Below are 19,865 nucleotides of genomic sequence, written 5' to 3' on the forward strand. Positions count from 1 at the left end.
ACTCTTTCCAAAAGGGAAACATACTTGTTGGCTGGGGCTTCTTGAAAAGACATTTTACGTATCAACTATTTCTGTGTTCCATTCAATAGGACTTTTATTTCATGTTGCAGGTGACTTTAATCCCAACCCATGACTCCGAAGTGATGAGGGAATGGTATCAAGAGACCCATGAGAAACAGCAGGATCTCAACATCATGGTTTTGGCAAGCAGCAGCACTGTTGTTATGCAAGATGAATCTTTTCCTGCATGCAAAATTGAGCTGTAAGAACAAGACCGTGCATCACAAGATTAACCGTTGTTTCCAGAAATTCTTCAGTTTGACAACACCTTTCCTGAAAATTCAAGTCATCTATTTCAACTGCTGAACTATATACCTGCCAAATGCTATACTGTGTCACAGTGATGCAAGTCACTAATATTTTTCAGTCTTTGTTGGTTGCTAAGGGAAATAAGTCTTCCCATAGTAGAGTACAAATTACTGCGAAAATACAGATCCAGTTGCAACTCCACTGAACATTTTGAAACCATGCACTAGCAACCCCAATTGACTTTTGCCAGGTAGAGGCATTTGCCCTCTAAAGAAATACAAAGAGAGAAAGAGAGAGAGGGGTAGGAGGAGAAAGTAGTAAATCATTAGGTCTGCATTAGTCTCATGGCAATAGATGTATCGCTTACTAGAGTCTGCTTATGTTCTCACACGAGAAGAACGTTTTAAATTTTTATCAATTTGAGCTATCACTATGGGGATCCTTTTTTTAAAGAATTAAGTTAGCTCAAACATAAAAAGAAAGAGAACATGGCTAGGAAGGGATGTATGACCTAATCACTCATCAGCAGCTTTCCACTTTAATTTGAACTCTGCATACTGACACACCCTAACAATCATAGGCCAAATATGCATGTAGCCTGCACCCCATCCAGAAGTCTAAAACCTTTCTTACAACATGCAGAATTGTTGGTCTAAAGCATGCTTCCAGCGAAAGCCCACTCACTCCAGCCAGAACTGACCAGTCCACATGCTTGAAAACACCCATGTCCACTGTCGATTAACTGAAGCAAAATACCAAAGCGGTCGGGAGTACATACAGTAGACAATTTGCCTTAGAAAGTGACTTGAATGTACAAAGAAACTTGATGCACTTATTTTTTAATGCTGAGACAGCAAATTTATAAAACATCTGTGTAGGATCATAGTTGCACCAGTAAAGAAGCGTGAGTACGCGTGTGGTATTAGGAACTTATCTGACTGGTCAAATGGTTTGGTGCTATGAATTACATATATTAGTTATGTGAACACTTCATAGATGCACCTGGACAGCTCAACAAGGCAAGATGAGCTTTTTTTTGAAGGCTCCTTTCGTACTGTGGAAGCAAGATAGAAGTGGTGTCTAGTATCAGAGTTACAAAATTTAGTGAAACATTCAGAACGATGGAAAAGGTTACCTGTGAGCCTGCACAGTATTCAGCCTTCCTTTGTCCTACCTGATTTTATTTGTTTAATTTAAGAGTGAACATGGGAACAAATGTACAGAAGCCTTTCTTTTTAGTGCTGCATGAACTTTTAATACATGACTTGTAACAAACATTTTCATTTACAGGTAAATGCAAGGAAAAATTTTTAAGGTGAAGGTATTCTTCTTAGTAGTTTTGTAAGATAAATGAGTAGTGTTGTTTAAGATTCTAGTGAGAATTGATATTGAGGTAAAATTTATTGAAAACAGTCAACTGTCAATACCTTTTTCAGGAGATGGGTATGGAAGGATACCCTCATAAAACTGTTCTGTTGATGGTGACAGAAAATGGGATTTGAGAAGTTGATTGCCCAATACTTAAAAGGTTATAACTTACATTCTCAACCCTCACAAGATCTTGGAAAAGGATAGAACAAGCAATAAGGAAAAAGTCCCTTCTTTTCCCTTTTCCTTCCCTTCCTTTCCCTTCTCTTCCCCTTTGCTTTCCTCTTTCCTCTACTCTTTCCTTTCCTCCTTCTCTTTCCTTTACTCCTCTCTCCTCCTCTCATTTTCTCTTTTTTTACCCTTTCACTTCCTTTCCTCTTCCTCGCATTGCCTCTTCCTTTACTATTCTTTTTTTCTTCCTTTTCTTTCCTTCTTCATACCTCCATTCTTTTTCTTTTCTATACTGTTTGCAGAGGAACAGCACCACTGCTCTGTGACTTAAGACAGTTTGGATTTTTTAGTCTCAGAAATTTTACCCCAATTAAAAAAATCTTGTTGCATTGCAGAAGGTCTGCAAATCTGAATTTAAGAAGGTGTAAAGGCCTACAGCATGGAGTTACGTGCTGGTTGTATGAATCACCATTATGGCTATTAAGTTTTACAATGTAGTGAACTATGACCTCATTTTATTTTCTCTACTTATAATTTATTTCAATTTTACATTGTTAGGATATTTTTGTTTAATAGGTGTATGTTTGCACTCCTAATTTTTATGAGGGTTTTTTAATACTGGTTTAGGGTCTTGTAAATGTGGGCTTCTCATGCCCATTTAATGCTGTGAATTACTGTTTGTCAGTGGTTGGGGTTTTGATTTATTTTTAATGTCTTCTCTTTTTTAGATTTCTCTAGCAATGCTGTTTTATTTATTTCTATACCTTTTAAGTAGTTAAGAATAACTCAGAGTGACTATGGCACAAAAGGCAGATGGAAATGTATTGTGAAAACAAGCATGTTTGCTGGGCTCATGTAATTCACTTAAAAATGCTTTTGTAATACATATTCTACAAAGATATGGGATATCTTTGCAGACTATGTTGTATAATTTTGTAGGTATGTTCTGCAGAATTTTTGGCAGAACAGTTGTACTGTTTCTATAATTCTTTCTGATTTATCTATTTTATTATACTGTTCAGAATTCAAACCTTTTGAGTGGGTGGGAACAGATTTTCTGATTTTCTGACAGCACCTGACATGGTTTGTATCTCTGCTTTGGTAGAAAATTGTTTTAAGTACAGCAGTGGTTTTGTGACTAATCTCACTTATGCCACTCACTCCTGTGAATCAGGAGCAATTTCACTACTGTCAGGGAAGTTACAGTCATCTGATCCTACTGTAAATTAAATTGGAATCAAGCCTTAAATATGCCCAAGCAAGTTTAGGATGGCTGAAACATTTGGTTTACTTCTGAAGTAATAATTATAATTAGACAGTTACATGTACATTTGCTTTTTTTGCTGCTACAAGAATATTAAAACCATGGTCTGGCTATTCTGAGGTATTGTAATGCCTGTTCCATCCACTCCCTTCCGAATGGCAATGGCACCTAGATTCAACACTGCGATGAGCTCCTCCATTGGCTCCTCTTGCCCTTAATGACTTTCCTGCCTGTGGATCTAATCTACCTGTGCTAATCCTAGTACTACACAACTAGTTTAGTGTAACAGTCATCAAAATGTACTGTGTACATTAACGATGAGTGCTGTTGATCAGCATAGATTTCTAGGAGCATGGTTTGTTATTGATTACTCTAATTGTAAAGATTCAATATCTGAGTGCAAAGAACACTCCATTTCAATGATGGTATTACCCATAACAGCATTCCCAGTCATGATCTTTATGCTATTAATATAATGCTTCATAATTCAATGAAGAATTAACTTTGGGGATCCCATCCCACTCTTGAACTTGGACAGGGCCTCTCTTGCATGCCTTTTCAAAGTCCTGTGGTGGGCCTGACTCATTGACCTCTATTTTCACCCCATCTTTCATAGAAATCACTTTTGATTTTTTTTTTACTTATTTTACATACTGTGGTGAATGGAGATAACTGTGTATATGAATGTTGGGGTTTTTTTAATTGTCTATGATAGCTTATGCATTTTAGGAGAGTTCTGGTACTCTTTTACTAAGATTTAATAAATTTGTTAATTGAATTTTCAATCCCTCCCAACACAAGCAAATGGGTTCCAAAGAGCACTTGCTGTACATTTGGAACATTTCTGTCATGCGCTTCTCTTTGTTCATCTGTCGCCAGAGGTTCTTGCTCAGTAATGATGTTTTTGAGAGAAATAGTAATTTTCTTGGTCTGGATTTACTAGAATATGAAAAAAATATAATGTTTACACTTGAAAGAAAAACTTTCATCATTTCACTTAATAATTGAACAAAACACTAAAATCAACTAGGGATAAGCATTTCTTAGAATGCAATTATATTATTCACCTGGTTTAAAAATGTTTGCTATTTAAAATTTGAAAAAAAAAGAAAAAACTCTTATATGTTGTGACTTTACAAAAAATTCTAAAAAAAAAGAGTAACTAAATAAAACAATGGCATAAAATATAGAAAGAAAAAAATTTAAGAAGCAGCTTCTCTCTACTAGGCTAACTAAGCGCTCCAGAAGGCAGGAGCTACCTCTTCAAGACTGGGCTGTAATCTCAATGTAAAAGACAAAATCTGAAATATGCTTTCACGCATTTGCATGCAGCCATTATCTTCCAAACTATGGAAAGAAAGTCTTGTGGCTGGCTGAGAAGCACCTCACACACCTCCTCTCTCTTGTTCTGAATGGTGTTTGTGTCAGTCTGCAGCTGTGTATGGTATTATGTCTTATAATCCTGCATCACTTCTATTCTATCCAGTCATATCTAATGTAGAAAATTAGTTTCCAGTGAAAGTAATATGTAGTGCTTTTATGATATTTGTGTGCAATATCCCCTCTTCCATTGAGGATATTTGATGTAAAGGAATCAAACTCAGTTCCACAATAAAATACAAAAGTGATAAAGTGGTGTTGACATGTTTCTTGTCTTTGTGTATGTATGTATTTTGAAGTTCTCCCTTTTTCTTAGTCATGATTACCTAGTCTATGGGGTTTTTTTTCCTGAAGATCAGTGATTATTTGAATGCCAGACAAACCCCAATCTCTCTTTAGTAACTGGAAGATAAATGTGGAAGGATACTTTTATCTTGTGGTGTGAAACGTTACCATGATGTACCATGACATGGCTTCTCTTTGTTGTTCTCATTCCTGTATTCCTCAGCAGAATGAGAAAACACCTCATTTTCAGTAAGTACACAGTCACAGATGATGCCAAATAAATTTACATCAAACTGAGCCCACCATGAGGTCTTTTCCAAAGTTGTAGCAGTTCAACAAGAGTGTGTAGTTTGTCTGCAGTAGTCATGGACCCTTCCTGACCATCCCTGCCCATTCGTCTTGGTTGGAGGGGACAGAGTATATGGGGAAGCTGAGCCCTCAGTTCAGTTTTTTACTCTATAAATGTTAGACTTCCTCCACTGCTGTCGAGGGAGGCTGTAACATCAGGCTTTCTGCCTTTGTAGTTGCTTGCTGCTGCCATGCCTACTGTACTGAGATTGCAGCAGTCAATGGTGATGGTATGAAAACAGGTAAAGACTGGGGCAGTAAAATGCAAGGGGTGCTCATTCCAGGAGAAGCAGAGGTCCTGTGGGATTTCCTTCACCCTCAGACAGCAGTCTTCTTTTGCAGGCCCTTATTCACCTCCAGAGTCCAAGGATTTCTTTCTAGCTTCTTATGACAGTAAGAAATGCTGTACTTTGCTTGAATTGGCTGAGCATGGTGAAATAGGGAAAAATGATGACTAGATGAGGGAAGTCAAGTGCTGCAAATCTTATAATTCTGCATATGTGTACATCAAGGTTTTCCAAGCTTTGTGGTAGAGTAACTGATGCTACTTAAAATATCTTAAAATGATTGTGCAAAGGAGACCAGGTCAAGCTTCAATCCCAGTCATTCACTTGCAGCTGCATAGCAAATTTGTGGATTTGCATAGGTGTAACAGGGGCCAGGCCTGCCTGGTATGTGGTGTTTGGCTTGGTGTTTCTAGATGCCACATGAAAGCTCCTTTCTTCAACACAGCTTAAAAAATTCAATAAGCTTATGAGGTATTATTTCAGATTCCATGGGGACATGATGGTTCCTCTTTTCAGTCTATAAAAAAGGCAGGATCTATCTTGTGGCATCCGAGACCGGTAGGCTATTCATTCTTGATTTCTAGTCTTCTGAGGATGGGAGGAAATTTTAGCTTTTCATTGTTCCCAATGTCTTGGTTTGAAAAGACAGGTGTCTGCTAAGGAAAGCAGGAGCCTCCCTTAGGATGGTAAATGTAAACCCCCTCCCTTCAAATTATTGTAATTTTGAAATTAAAAGGCTCTCATGCAAAGGTATGGGAGTAGGAATAACAGTTCTTTATTAGGAAAAACATAAAGATAAAAATGCAGTAATACAAAAGAATACTGACAGAGTCAGAATATGACCAGGGTGTCAGTAGTAGTCTGATTAGATGTTGGCTGCAGTCCTCCTGGAGTGACAGATGTGGTTCTGTTGAAACAATGAGCCTATAGAAAGGGACTATATTTCCTCTGAAGGTCCAGTGGCAGTGTAGATTGGTTTGGTCTTCCTCTGGGAATCCAATGGGAAAAGACTGCTCTGGTGTTCCAAGTCTGAGATTATATCCAGGTAGGAATGCCTGGCTCCTCCCCATGGGCGGAGCATCTCACAATGGGATGATGTAATTTTATCAGTCATGCCCTGACACTCAATGGCCCATTAACAGAAGATATTTCCCAGAGGGAGGATTGGTTGTGGAAGAGATAAAGAAAACAGCCCCAGCTGGTTTTAACAGGTGGCCCAGCTAACAGAAGATAACTGCCCCACCTCTAAGAGATAGCAATAGAATACACACCCCTGGCCAATCCTGCATTTGCAACCTAAGACACTCAGGATGTGGCAAAAAAGAAGTGTTGAGGGGTCTGATTAACAGCTACAGTGACATGCCATAGATCCAGCTTGTGCCCAACATTGCAACAAAACTCCTATGATGCTTTCTAAAGCATCTCTGAGCCCACAAGCATTGCCCATGTCCTTTATTCAGCAAGCAGTTTTTGACTGCTGCCTACTGTTGTAGTCACTATTCATCTTCCACAGATGTGACTAGTCTGCACTAGCACGTACCATGCTCTGTTGTGCTGTGTGTGCCTTCTTTGACACCATCTCCCACTGCACATCCCTGGCAGAGCTGGCAGCCTGCAGCTTGGACAGGACCACCCTTTGCTAAGAACTGGCTAGATGGCCAGGCCCAGAGAGTGGTGGTGAACAGTACTGCCTCCAATTGTGCTCCAGGGGTGTCCCACGGGGATCAGTGCTGGGGCCCAGTTCTATTTAGTATTTTTATTGATGAACTTGATGAGGGGATTGAGTCTACCATGATCAAATTTGCAAATGATATCAAGCTGAAAGCAAGTGTCAATCAGTTGGAGGGCAGGAGAGCACTGGAGAATGACCTGGACAGGCTGGATTGATGGGCAGAAGCCAAGAGTATGAGGTTTAACAAGACCAAGTTCTGGGTCTTGCACTCTGGCTACAACAACCCCAGGCAGAGCTCCAGGCTGGGGACAGAGTGGCTGGGCAGCGGTCAGGCAGAAAGGAATGTGGGAGTGCTGGTGACAGCAGCTGAACATGAGCCAGCAGTGCCCAGGTGGCCAAGAAGGCCAATGGCATCCTGGCCTGTGCCAGCAATAGTGTGGCCAGCAGGAGCAGGGCAGGGATTGTCCCCCTGTACTCAGCACTGGTGAGGCCACATCTCAAATCCTGTGTCCAGTTCCTGGCCCCTCAGTTTAGGAAGGACATTGAGGTGCTGGAGCATGTCCAGAGGAAGGCAATGGAGCTGGTGAAGGGTCTGGAGCTCAAGCCCTGTGAGGAGCAGCTGAGAGAGCTGAGGTTGTTTAGCCTAGACAAAAAGGATGCTCAGGGGGACCCTCATCCCCCTCTACAACTCGCTGAAGGAGGGTGTAGCCGGGTGGGAGCTGGGCTCTTTTCCCAGGCATCCAGGGCAAGAGGACACAGTCCTAAACTGCATCAGGGGAGGTTTAGGTTGGACATTAAAAGGCATTTCTTCACAGAAAGGGTGATAGGGCACTGGAATTCCCAGGGAGGTGGTGGAGTCACTTTCCCTGGAGGTGTTCAAAAAAAGACTGGATGTGGCACATTGTGCCATTGTCTAGTCGACCAGGTGGTATTAGGTCATCCTTGGACTTACTAATCTCAAAGCCTATTTCTCAAATATTTTCCAGCCTAGTTAGTTCTGTGATTCTGTGATTCAGATTCAGCCCAAAACTACCAGGAGCTGCATAATGCTGACTGCCCTCATGATAGCAGGAGGTTTTGCTGGTTTTGTGACTGTTTGCTTGGCATCATTTCCACCAGATATAAAATCCAGAGGAACAATACAGAACTAAATCAGCAGGCACTATAGCCTGGACAAGAATTTTTCGCTGGTCCTCATGGATCATTACCACCTGCTTCTCTACACTTCAACAATTCCTGCATTACCAGTCCCAGTATGAATTGCTGGCAAGGTGGAGGTTGACTGTGCATCTGATGCCAGCTTCACTGCCAAAACAATTGCATGGCATGATTTATATACATCATGGCATGATTTATATACATCATACTGCAGATTGGTCTATCACCTGTGCTTGTGAATCACACAGAAAAGATAATTGAAGTATCTGGAGCTTATGCCCTAATACAAACAAAGCTAAACATACATAACAAGGCTATATGCACTAGAGTGGCATCCTCTATACCTATTAAGGTCCAGAAATTAATTTTGATTGAGCTTTTACAAACCTCATGTTATTTTACCACTGCTCACATGTGTTACTTTCCTAACAGCTGAAGGTACACTGAACCACCAAGTCAATTAAATACTTAATATAAACCCTCCTCGAGAATGCAAGTCAGTATACCCAGAGAGAATTTACAGTTTCCAAAGATGAAATTATACCAGGAGTTACCCTGCGTAAGGATCAGAACAGGCTTGAAAATTTCTTTGCCCAAATCACTTAAAGGAGGAATTGTCAAGATTTGCAATAAGCAAGATATATTGAAAGCTGAATTTTGTCATGTGCTAGTCATTGGGGCTCTAATTCTAAGATTATTTCTGTGCCTGGGGCATTTTCAATTTTGAATGGGTAGAATGGACTTGAGTTCGTTAGAAAGGTTTAAGAGTAGCATGACTCAGTACTATGCAATTGCTAGCTGGGTTCAGTGGCAACTCTGATTTCTGTGGGGACACTGATGCAGAGTAGGTGGCACAGTTTTCTACCACATTCAGCATCTAAAGTTACTTTTGAATTAATGGTTTGTCACTTAGTTTTGACCTATACTTCATTCTCCATGGTTTTATTGTGAAAGAGTCACTGTCACAAGTTCAGGTTGTCAGCAGTATAGCAGTAGCTTCTCTTCTACAGTTGAAAAGCCTTTCCTCATCTCAACAGTTCCTATCATTACATTTCTGGAAAGGTAAATTTAACTCTACTCTCCACAGATGTGTTCAAATATTCAAATATACTTTGCAGGGCCGAATAGTAGTTTTTACTGACCCCAGAACCTCAGGAATTGTAGTTTAAACTGACCCAGGAACCTCAGCAAAAGTGGATGCTGTTCAGCAGACCACATCTTGCATCCTTTTAAATTAGTGGTGCAACTCCCTTTTGTAACTGTTGACTCCAGCTTCCTGAGGAGGCAGGGGAAGAGAGGACACTTGCTAACCTGTGTCCCGGACTGTCTTCCGTCTGTCTCAACAGCACAGTGATGACTGCTCAGGTCAGAAATCCCCTTGTACCAGCCAACCTTTACCCAAAGCTGGCAAGCATCATCATCATCCTAGTCCTATTGTTTAAGAGTGACCAGAGAACCCTGGGATGGGCAGGCAAGCAGCTGGGACAGGCCACTTAGGGAAGGAACAGGTGCTTGACATCAGCATTGTGTGTAGGACACAACATATGACCCAGTCTGAAAGCATCTTGTAACCTTATCTTGGCAAGGTCAGGTGTTACCACAAATAGGGCCCATCTGTGCAAGGCTTCTGGCAACATTTATTCGAGCTGCAAGGGTATAAATATGTAATTCTCTTCTTGTGAATAATGGATAATGACCTTCAGTGCTTTGCTGGAACTGTTCTGCCAGTAACACTGGCAGTTACATATTTGCTTGCCTCAGCAGCAGCATATTTGGTGTCTGCCATGGGCTTGAATTGGGATGCTGCTTTTTTTCAAGAGCAACCAAATTCTTACCAACATACCAAGCAGGTTTTGCATTTGTATTGGCCTCTGTTTCTTTTGGCTAGTATTGTTGAAGGGTTTCTCCCAGACTTGGGAAAACATGGGAGAGCTGTTCATACTGGCATGTACAAGTCTGGCAATGCTGTGCCACACACACTACCACAGTCAGGTATTATTTGGGCTGCTTGTCACAGCTCAGTGACTATGCAAGCCAATGCATATACCAATGGGAAATTTTTCCCTGCCTTTAGCAATAAAAACACCAGGAGAATGAGCAGGGAAATTATTCAAAAACTTGCAAGAATAAAGATGCACTACTGTGATTTAGAAATATACTGACAAGGGGAAAACTGCAATAACTTTAATCCTAATCACAGCTGTAGTCAAACGAAAACAGGATGTGAAGGAACATTTCCAGGAGAGGTGTTCCAAAAATATGAGCTAGTGTTACTACTAAGAAAGATTTTGGTCTGTCCCCTCCAGGAAGTATTTAGCCAGTCCTATTCATGTATAGAAAGGTCTAGACAGCTGTCTGAAACAGGACAGCAAGAACCAGAAACGCTTCAAAAAGCTTGAGAGTACCCTAGCATCCTAGTAGAAAGTGCTCATTGGGTTGTGAGCTTGCATCAGACATCAAAAAAAGCACCAGGGAGCAGGGCTGGATGAACTCAGAGCTTTTTGTGTTTGTAGAGCACAAAGATAATTTTTTTATATGCATATATATACAAATCCACACTCTTCCCTTAGCATCAGAGCTCACATTTAAGCAGCCGCAGATCAAAAGAAGCTGTATGACTTCCCTGCCTCTCCTCCTTTTAAATGTGGACAGCTGCATCACAGCAGGCGATGGTGAACACAGCAGAGCACACATGGCTGCAGGCATCTGGACAGAAAGGCTTTTGACTACTTGGGGCCCAGTTTCACTCCTAGGTGCTGCTTCAAACTTCTTTTTTAAAAGTAATTCAGCAAGCAGGTAAAAAAACAGATTCTGTGTGCAACATGATTTATGCAAGGGGGCAAATAACCAAGTCTTAGATTTCCTGGGGTGGAAAGAAGAAAAGCAGGTAAGTTAAGCCAAGTTAGCTGATATTGTGTGGATTTTTCATGCTGTTGCATTCCTGGGGAAGACGAACAGCACTGGGCTCTGAATTAGCCTGTCTCACAACTTGTCTTACTGTTGACCTTGCTCAAAGCCAGCAGGCAGGAGAGAGCACCAAAGAGAAGAGTACCTTCTTCCCCTCCCTCCAGCTTCATTTGCTAATACATGTTTTGAGCATCTTGACATTCAGCTGTACCCATGGTCCTCAAACCACAGGGTGCCCAAGCACTTGGTACCCCAAGCTGCTTGCACCACTGAGATGGGGCTGCATGGCAGAGACATGGCTAGCCTCCTTGGAAAAGGATAACAAATAAATGTGAGATGGTACATAGGAGGAACTCGAAGGGAATCACAGGTGAGATCAAAAAGGGAGTAGCAATGAGGATTGCTGGAGAATTCAGGAGGGTGCAGGTACACATATTGGACATGTAAGGATTTACTAAGTGGGAAAACACTTTGACTAGACAAAACATTAGAACCTGGCTGCTGTTGAGACCATGGTGAAACCTGTGGTGGGGAGGAGCAGGACAGTAGCTACTGGACCATGGAGAAATACTTAGCTGGGGTCTAAGGGGAAGAAGGTCTCTAGTGTGCAGCTGGTCCAGCTGGTCGAAGTGTCAAAAGTGGCATCTCACTCAGAGTGATACCAAGGGGACAGAAAAATGTGAGGACTTGGCTTTTGGTTCATGTCACAAATAATGTGGATCCTCTGCTCTGGACTCTCTGGTCTTGGGTTTGATATCCTTCATCTCGCCCCATGAATCTGATTTGCTGCCTGCAAAGCATTTTGCAAAGAAATCCCCTTCTCTCAGGGGCAGAGGGCTATATGAGAGGAGACTGGGGAAAAGGCAGAGAAAGGTTGTATCTACTGGTTTATGCTTTGAACTGTTGTCAGAGGATTCCAACCCACATGCCTGGAGTAGAACAAAGAGGCAACCTATAATATTCATTAGCGGGCTACTCAGAGCTCACAGGAGGATTTTTTTTCTCCTATTGAGTTAATAGTTAAGTCTAAATAAATGGGAAGGGGGGGCAGTTGTGGGGGAAGTGAAGCCAACTCTGTGAGACAGCAGGGACACAGCAGCTGGCAGCTTGCTGGAGCTCAATTAGCATTAGCAGCCTGGTGTATCTACCAGCAGGCTGAGGGAGGGAGGGTGGAGGTGCCCACGGAAACACGGCAGCTGCCCACGGCAGCTCCTTGTGCTGCCAAGAGGCCAGCAATAACCAAGGAGAAATGTGTAAAATTGTAGTGTAGTGAAGATCCCAAGAGCTGATGCCTGTAGAGAGAAGCTCATAAAGGAATTTGGATGCAGGAGTGATTGCAAAACCTTTGGAGCTACAGATCATGTTCTGAAACTGAATTACTGAAATAGTGGTCAGGGAAGGGATACTCCATTCTCTTGTGTCTCAACTAGGAGTGACTATGACCTTTTTAAAATGACCAGTTTTAAGGAAATTGTTCTTAAAAGTGTATTTGGCCTTCTATGCTTCCTTACAACTCCCTAACTTCTCCTAGTAATCAGAAAGCATTTAGACCAACAAAGAGAAAAAAAAAATCAGGAGACTTTTCTCAAAAGTGTTCCAGGAAACTCCACTGCTAGGCAAGCCAAAAAATCATCCACTTACCTGGCTGGAGGCAACACTCTTATTGCTTTATGGGATAAACTACGGGAGATGCTGACAAGATGGGGTCAGGGACGTTAGTATCAGGTTTCCTAGACATGAAAGAGCAATCAGGTTCTGAGTGTGTTTGCTGGGAATTCTAAGAAAGGTGTCTGGTGTATTGAATGTATGCTTTCCTACACTTAAAACAAATTCACAGGTTTGCAGCATGTTCTTACTGGATTTACAGTGGGTTTGTGGTGTGAGTTTTATCACTGCAAAACTACACAGATGCACAATAAAACTTGAAATGCTTATTTAGACCCTGTGGTAAAGCACAGTGAGACAACAGTGCTGCTGCCTTAACAAACTGCAATTACAGCACGGCTGTTGCTCAGGTCTCCTTGTTTAAAAGGATCTTGTCCCAATGTGCACTCCAAAAAGTTGCTGGCTGCAGCTGACAAGATTCAGTGGGAATGTATGAAGGGATGGATGCTGATGCATCACAACCACAATCAATGCACTATGATTCTTTCCTGCCTTGCCATTTCCTTGTGCTGTTGTGAATAGCTACATTGTTTTACTGATCTGAAGAATGGGGCATGGGACCGTGAAGGGAATTAGGTCAAAAACCTCATGAAACAGTGCCCAGAATATAAAAGGAAAGTGCACTGCAGTATGAGGCTCCTTGGTGCGTGCTGAGGTGATTGCACATTTCTCTAGTGACTAGAAATAGAGCAAAGCAGCACCACTAAATGCAGAAATTTCTAACATCCTCAGAGTAAAGACACATCTGAATGCATGTTCAAGTGCTAACTCACTAGGCTGAAACTCCTTGTGGTTTTAAAAATAGCCTGAAGTTAGGCTTCCTACCTTCCTACTCCATACACAGAAGCTTGAATTTTCCAAATGGGTTGGGAAAAAGAAAAAAACCCAATCAATATATGTTAATCCTCTTAGTGTCTGCAGTTCAGAGTGGCAAAGGCATTCTTTCCTGTGAGAAACCCCTTCAGAAACAACTTGTGTTTGAAATTCTTCCCTTTTCTTTTGTTCTTTCCACCCTCTAGAGCTTTCGTCACAGGCAAGCTACTCTTTATGCCTTTGTTTCTTTGTGTTGTCTCTATCCCATCTCTTGCCTGGCTGACGGTAGAAAGAAAACACAGCATATACAGGATGAAGATTTCTAAACCACATGTGCTTTACTTCAGGAAACAGAGAAAATGGGATGCTTAATTTGCATACAGCAGTCACACCTGCAGCATGACTGAAGTGAAATAATAATAATGGTAAGCACTTCAGTTCACTGACACAGGAGTGCATACCACTGCATTCCTAGTTCCAGTACTAAGCAGATGCTTTAGCTAGCTTCCTAGCTTCCATTTCCTGCTTAGCCTGTTCTCTCATCTCTCTTTCTCTCTCAACGAGAAGTACTTGTAGTTCTTCCCACTTCTTGAGGTTCTGCTCATATTTTGCAATGTCTTCCACTTCACATTCTGGCAGTTTCTGCTTGACAAGTTGGGTGGTCAGGGTTATCAGGCTTTCAGATTCAACCTTGCCAAGTGAATGCAGTTTGGAGTACAGCTCCTGTCGGAAAAAGAGATTTGGTAGGAGTGTCAAGGAGAAAGCCAGTCAATCACAAAACAATCAGACACAAAATACTTCTCTACAACCAACATATCACTGAATTATTACTATTATTATTATTATTAGTAGTAGTAGTAGTAGTAGTAGTAGTAGTAGTAGTGGTAGTATTGCTGCTGCTGCCATACAGGCCAGGTTACTATCACAGAGAAAGTGTTTCAGCTGTGGTAGTTGCTACCATTTCCTGAAATGCTAACCTTGAGAGCATTTGTCTTTATAGCAACAAAACTGAACCAATGAAATTTCATTTTTGTTAACTATTCAAATTATCTTCTTTTTCCAAGTCTGGTATTAACAAAGATCAGCTGACCAGTCAACCACAATAAATATTATTTAGACACCTTGGGTTTGTGTCTTGTCTCAAAACCAACTGCAAGATTTCAGCCACACTCTCTGCACCAGCATCCTTCCCAACAGATGCACATCACTTCAAATGTTCTCCTTCTAACTGCATACTAAGTAACTCCCATAATTTTTCTTCCCAGCTTACTGTGTCTGAGGTGTGATTACACTTACATAGATTATACAACACTGCTAAAGCAAGTGATATTTCTTCAGGGATATTCTATACTGAAACAGAACAAAGCCTCAGAAAGGAACTCCAGTTTTCTTTCTTAAGCTTTACTTATATAGATTTCCTGCAGCATAAAATGTTAATACACTTAGGATGGTGAATCATCCAGTGATACTATTTCTGGCTTTCTCTGATCTTTAGCCTGATGGCTCCTTAACATTCTGATTAATTGCCTTGAAAGTGCAGATACACAACCAAGAAGATGATACAGCACTGGAAAATTCTTTTTGCCGTGTTCACTCATTAGGTGAAAACACATTTTCCCAACCCTTCTTTCAAATAAAACATTTTACCCAGTCCAGCACCTTCAAAAATGTTTAAAGTAAGTATGTGCTTTAACGAAATGTACATCTGTATTTTCTTCATTTGAATGAAACTCTTTTTGCATTGCAGTACAATGGAACAAAGATGTGAGGATCATTCTCCCCCAAACAAAATGGCAATTCTAGAGCCATGCAGATATCCGTACTTCCAGTTATCACTGAAAGTTTATGCACTATGCAGCTGATCCACAGTGTTCCTCTTATCCAAGCTCACACTGGCAATAATCTGAAAATGCATATCCCCTCAGCTCCTACCTGCAGGTTCTGCCTTGTTCTTAGGCAGGAAACTATTATGTCCCCTCTCAGGTCCCTCCACTTCTCTCTTCCTTAGCCAACACAACTGCAGGCTTTGTTGTGTTTTACCTTGGAGGTCTGCACTGGACAGACAACAGACTCTCTAAAATGCTAGACAGGCAGGTCTGAGTGGCTTGCATATTTAGTTCTGTCTCTTTTTTGATTTAATGACAAAGAATGAAGACAAAGCCAATGTCTTCAAAGCCAATGGACTAAAACCAAACTCAGTAAAATATTTATGTGTATTAGTCTCAGTAGGTACACAAGGCATCAGTGAGAAAACTGAACAGACTGTACAGCTTGGGTCTGGGGAAGAAACTTGACAACTATGTTCATAGATTAGATATGTAACTAGTTTAGAACATTCACACTCTTCCTATTAAACCCTATCAAGGATGTGCTGAAAAGGGGCTGAACTTAAACACAGGAAATTGAAATACAGAAAGGCAATAAATTATAAACTAGCAGGTCTTGTTTCCTAAGCCATTACTGGTATCACTGGTATCCTGGAATACTACCTGCTCTTCTCTTGTACATTGGTAATACTGATTTAGGAAAGCAGGCTCTATGTCCCACAGGTACCAAAAGAGCACACTCTTAAATGGTTAAATCATGATTTTTATACGCAGTCTCCACAGCTCTGCATATAGACAAGTTAGGGAAGAAGGTGCATTGCTTTTGGAGAAGGTGTTCCCAGCATTTATGTGATAAAATGTTTGCCGCCTACTGATCATTGACACAGATGGAAAGAATTGCCTGAAGAACACTATAGTGAGCAGTGAGCCTCAGCATACATCTGAAAACAGGTAATTACAACCTAAATGAATGTCCAGATTACAGCTCTAACAGCTTTTCCTGAAAATAGCCAAATGCCCTCAGGTCCTCTTTTGTTTTTAGTGGAAGCAAAGACAAGTATCCATACCTTTTAGACTTCCATGCCTTTTCCAGGAACTTTACAAATGGTTGTTCTGAAGGTTGGTACGAAACAGAGAGACCATTCCATGGAGTACCACGGAGGAGCCTGTGTATGTCTGGAGCAAACCCATATGCTTTTGCCTGCATTCTGCGGTGTATGGTTTGTGAAGCAGAATTGGGAGTGCAGGAGGCAGAAGCAATTGGATTTGAGGTCAAGGAGAAAGACTGGAGCATCCTGGCTAATTAACGCAGGGATGGACAAAGTGCAACTGCATTTTTTTCAGCATCAGAAGTGCAAACCCTCTGCTGGGGTTACACAGAAGGGGCAGATGATCTGTGCTGGGACAGCAGCTGGGAATCATACATCACTAGGTTGACTCAGAGCTGCCACCTTCCCTCACAGTATTTGTAGTGCACCATGAACTACACCTGTAAGTGTCCCAGGGCACAACTGGGAAGAGCCGCTGTGGCTGGCCTAATGGATTTGAGAGAAGAATCTAGGAACTCCTTCAGGCTTGGCTGAAATGGCATACTAACTCATGAGCTCCTTTTCTCATTCACACAATCAGAGATTTTGGCTTATTACTGTTGGATGCCTAGATGTCACATGGTGGCTATGTCTTTTTAATATTCAGACTTTCCTGGTCAGATTTTAAACACTGGGACTAGTTTTTTGGCCAAAGGTCACTCACTGCCACACCAGGGAATGCCTGAATTGGAATTAATTATGAAATTTGTAGAAAGGCTGAGCTGAGAAGAAAACTAGGTTCTCGGCACTAGTCCCCAATTTGATATTCAGACCTCATTTTGAGCACTCTGCATTATTTTCTTCAAGGCTAGACAATGGATAGACAATAAGAGACACATAAAAAACTTCTCACTCCCTCCTTCAAAGGACATTTGCGTTTACCTAATTCACTGAAATTCATCCAGGCATTAATTACCACATGCTGAATACCCACTGATTCCCAAACACTTCAATTAAAAAGTTTTAACTGCCTACAACACAAGTTTAGTATCTAAAGATTAGTGGCAAAGTTATGTAAGTAAAAATTAAAGCAAGGAAAAGTGTATGTGTGTGTGAGCTGAAACCATAGGATACTAGTCTTTTAACTTTTGAAATTTCTTTAGAACAGTCTGTATCCAGCACAGCTGTCCAAGGTCACAGCCATCCAGCAGAAACAATGGAAACTGATGGGTTATGGAAAGAGCACTGCTCCTGGAACTGTAAGCCAGGTAAGTTTCAACCTGAAGTACTTGATTTTTACCACAGCACAAATCAGAGTTGATAAAGTAAAATTAGCTCATTTAGCTAATTTTTAGATGCTCAAATAAAATCAGATGATCAAATTAAATGCACTTATTATACAGATGTGTCCTAATGAACAGCCTTCTGTGTTTTTTAACGTTATCATCAGCATGATGATAACAACCTAAAGATAAAAGGAAGGTGATATGAACCTGATTTAATTCTCCAGTCTGAAAGTACAAGATACAACATTCCATCCATACAACATAATTATAATGTACACAAATTGACAATTAATTCAGGGTAGTCTCACACCCATTACAATTTATTTTAATGAGCAAGAGCCCACACAAGGTCAGATAATGGGTCTCTAAAGACATAGCACTTTTGCAAACAGGACTGGAGTTATCATTTTCAGGTATGAAAAGTGAAGATAAAATTCCAACAGACAGACAAAAGACAAGTAGCCTTGAGCATTATGTCTTTGTAGGCTGCTGCTTCCTGTTTGGAGAAGTGAAAATGTAAGGTGACATTAGTTTCAAAAATGCCAAACAGAACTCCTGATGCACTGAAAGGGTGTCAGTCTACCAGCCATAGTAAGTCAGCATCTGTATTTTCTAGTATGCATCACAGAGATCTACTACAGCTTGGAATATTTAGAGACATTAAACTGTCTTACCTTGAATCGGTTGTAGTACTCAGGTACTTTAGATTGCTCTGTTTCTTCTGACTCTGCACATTGTGACTTTGGCTCTAATTTCTTGGCTTCTTCAGCCGATTCTGGATCAGGTTTAGCTTCAAGGACAGACTGCAGAATGGTCTCCAAGGCATCAATCTGAACAACAACATTTGTCATGGTTAGAATCAAGTGTTTGGGATTCACTAAATAACACAACTGTCTAAGTAACACAACTGTCATGCATTCAAACAACTTAATGAATTACCTTATATTTTGAGTTGACTTCTGTATATGCTAAACAGGAAACTAAATTCTAAAAGGAAATGAGACAATCTTGGAAGAATTTCGTACTGTGCTTGGGATCTTGGAGTGTGTGGCTCTCATTCAGTCAATGCATTGCTTTTTGGGATCTACAACTGGGTATGTACAGAGATGCAGCATTCATAAAGAATCAGCAAGAACTCTGTTTTACAAATTCTTAGCTATTCGCTGAAAATAGTAAAAAGTACCTCTATACAGATAGCATTTCTAGGTATTAATAGCATTTACTATTTTCCGAGTATCAGCAGGCAGACAGATAGAATCTTCTATGGACCTACAGTACCAGAGACATACAGCCCTGTTTCAACACCAGGATGTTCATCTACAACCCAGAGCAAGATGAGGAAGTCTTGAATTCCTCAGAATTCAGGAAAAAAATCACAAGTGTATTAAGGTGAGTTCTTCAGACTTGAAGTAAAAAAGATACCTCCAAAACCACACACCTGAAGAGGTAACTCAAAACTGGTGGAAGTCGCAGACATGACCTGTCTCGGACTGTCCAGTATTATACTGAGAAGCTTCAGAAAATAGAGCAATAGGTAGGAGTACCTGCTGAGCAGTGCCCCAGACTTCTGCTTGTCAGGGGAGGCTGCAAGTTTAGCAGTGACATGAGCAAAAGGGAGGCTCCCATCATCAGGGACATCTTCAGGAAAAAGTACCAAGAAGGAGAGACCTCGGTGATGTTACCATGCTCCAGCCCATGTGGTAGTGACAAACTAAGTTACTCCTAAGCTGTCTGATTCCAGAATCAGCCTGATTCCTCACAGCACTCCTAAGTCCCAAGTCCCTTAGGTAGTGCCAACCTAATAAATGGACTGAATCTAGCCATCCTCCCTGACTGAGGGCAGTACAAACCTTCTAGAAATCATTTTGTCGGCTTTTTGGACCAGTACTACTCAGGACATCATCTGAGGGGACAGAACACATACAATTAGCCATAAGAGCAAGAGATGTGGCAGTTCATCCTCACTGCTAAGAAATATGTCTCTGAGTAGTTTCAAAAACTTGAGAAACAAAGGCGTCTTCCCATCCCTCCAGACACGTGTTTCCTGTGACACAGACAGAGGTGTCTCTGAAAGGAGGGCAAGGCTTAGAAAACTTAA

The 19,865-nt window shown here is 41.1% G+C and overlaps 2 protein-coding genes across 2 annotated transcripts in view; one reads left to right on the plus strand and one right to left on the minus strand.

The window, feature by feature from the left end:
* The window catches only part of MAP1B (microtubule associated protein 1B), a 66,413-nt gene extending 61,669 nt beyond the window's left edge, over nucleotides 1–4,744 (plus strand). Inside the window, 1 exon segment of the mRNA XM_014309883.1 lies at nucleotides 111–4,744. Coding sequence (XP_014165358.1) covers nucleotides 111–266 — 156 coding nt within the window. The 3' untranslated portion in view covers nucleotides 267–4,744.
* Nucleotides 4,745–13,940: 9,196 nt separating this feature from the next.
* The window catches only part of MRPS27 (mitochondrial ribosomal protein S27), a 40,882-nt gene continuing 34,957 nt past the window's right edge, over nucleotides 13,941–19,865 (minus strand). The window contains exons 9-10 of the mRNA XM_014309886.2: nucleotides 18,442–18,597; nucleotides 13,941–14,350 (exon numbers count right to left, since the gene is read on the minus strand). Coding sequence (XP_014165361.1) covers nucleotides 14,111–14,350; nucleotides 18,442–18,597 — 396 coding nt within the window. The 3' untranslated portion in view covers nucleotides 13,941–14,110. The remainder of the gene's footprint in view (nucleotides 14,351–18,441; nucleotides 18,598–19,865) is intronic.

The sequence above is a fragment of the Geospiza fortis genome, unplaced genomic scaffold (genome assembly GCF_000277835.1).
Source record: "Geospiza fortis unplaced genomic scaffold, GeoFor_1.0 scaffold456, whole genome shotgun sequence".
Taxonomy (NCBI): Eukaryota; Metazoa; Chordata; class Aves; order Passeriformes; family Thraupidae; genus Geospiza; species Geospiza fortis.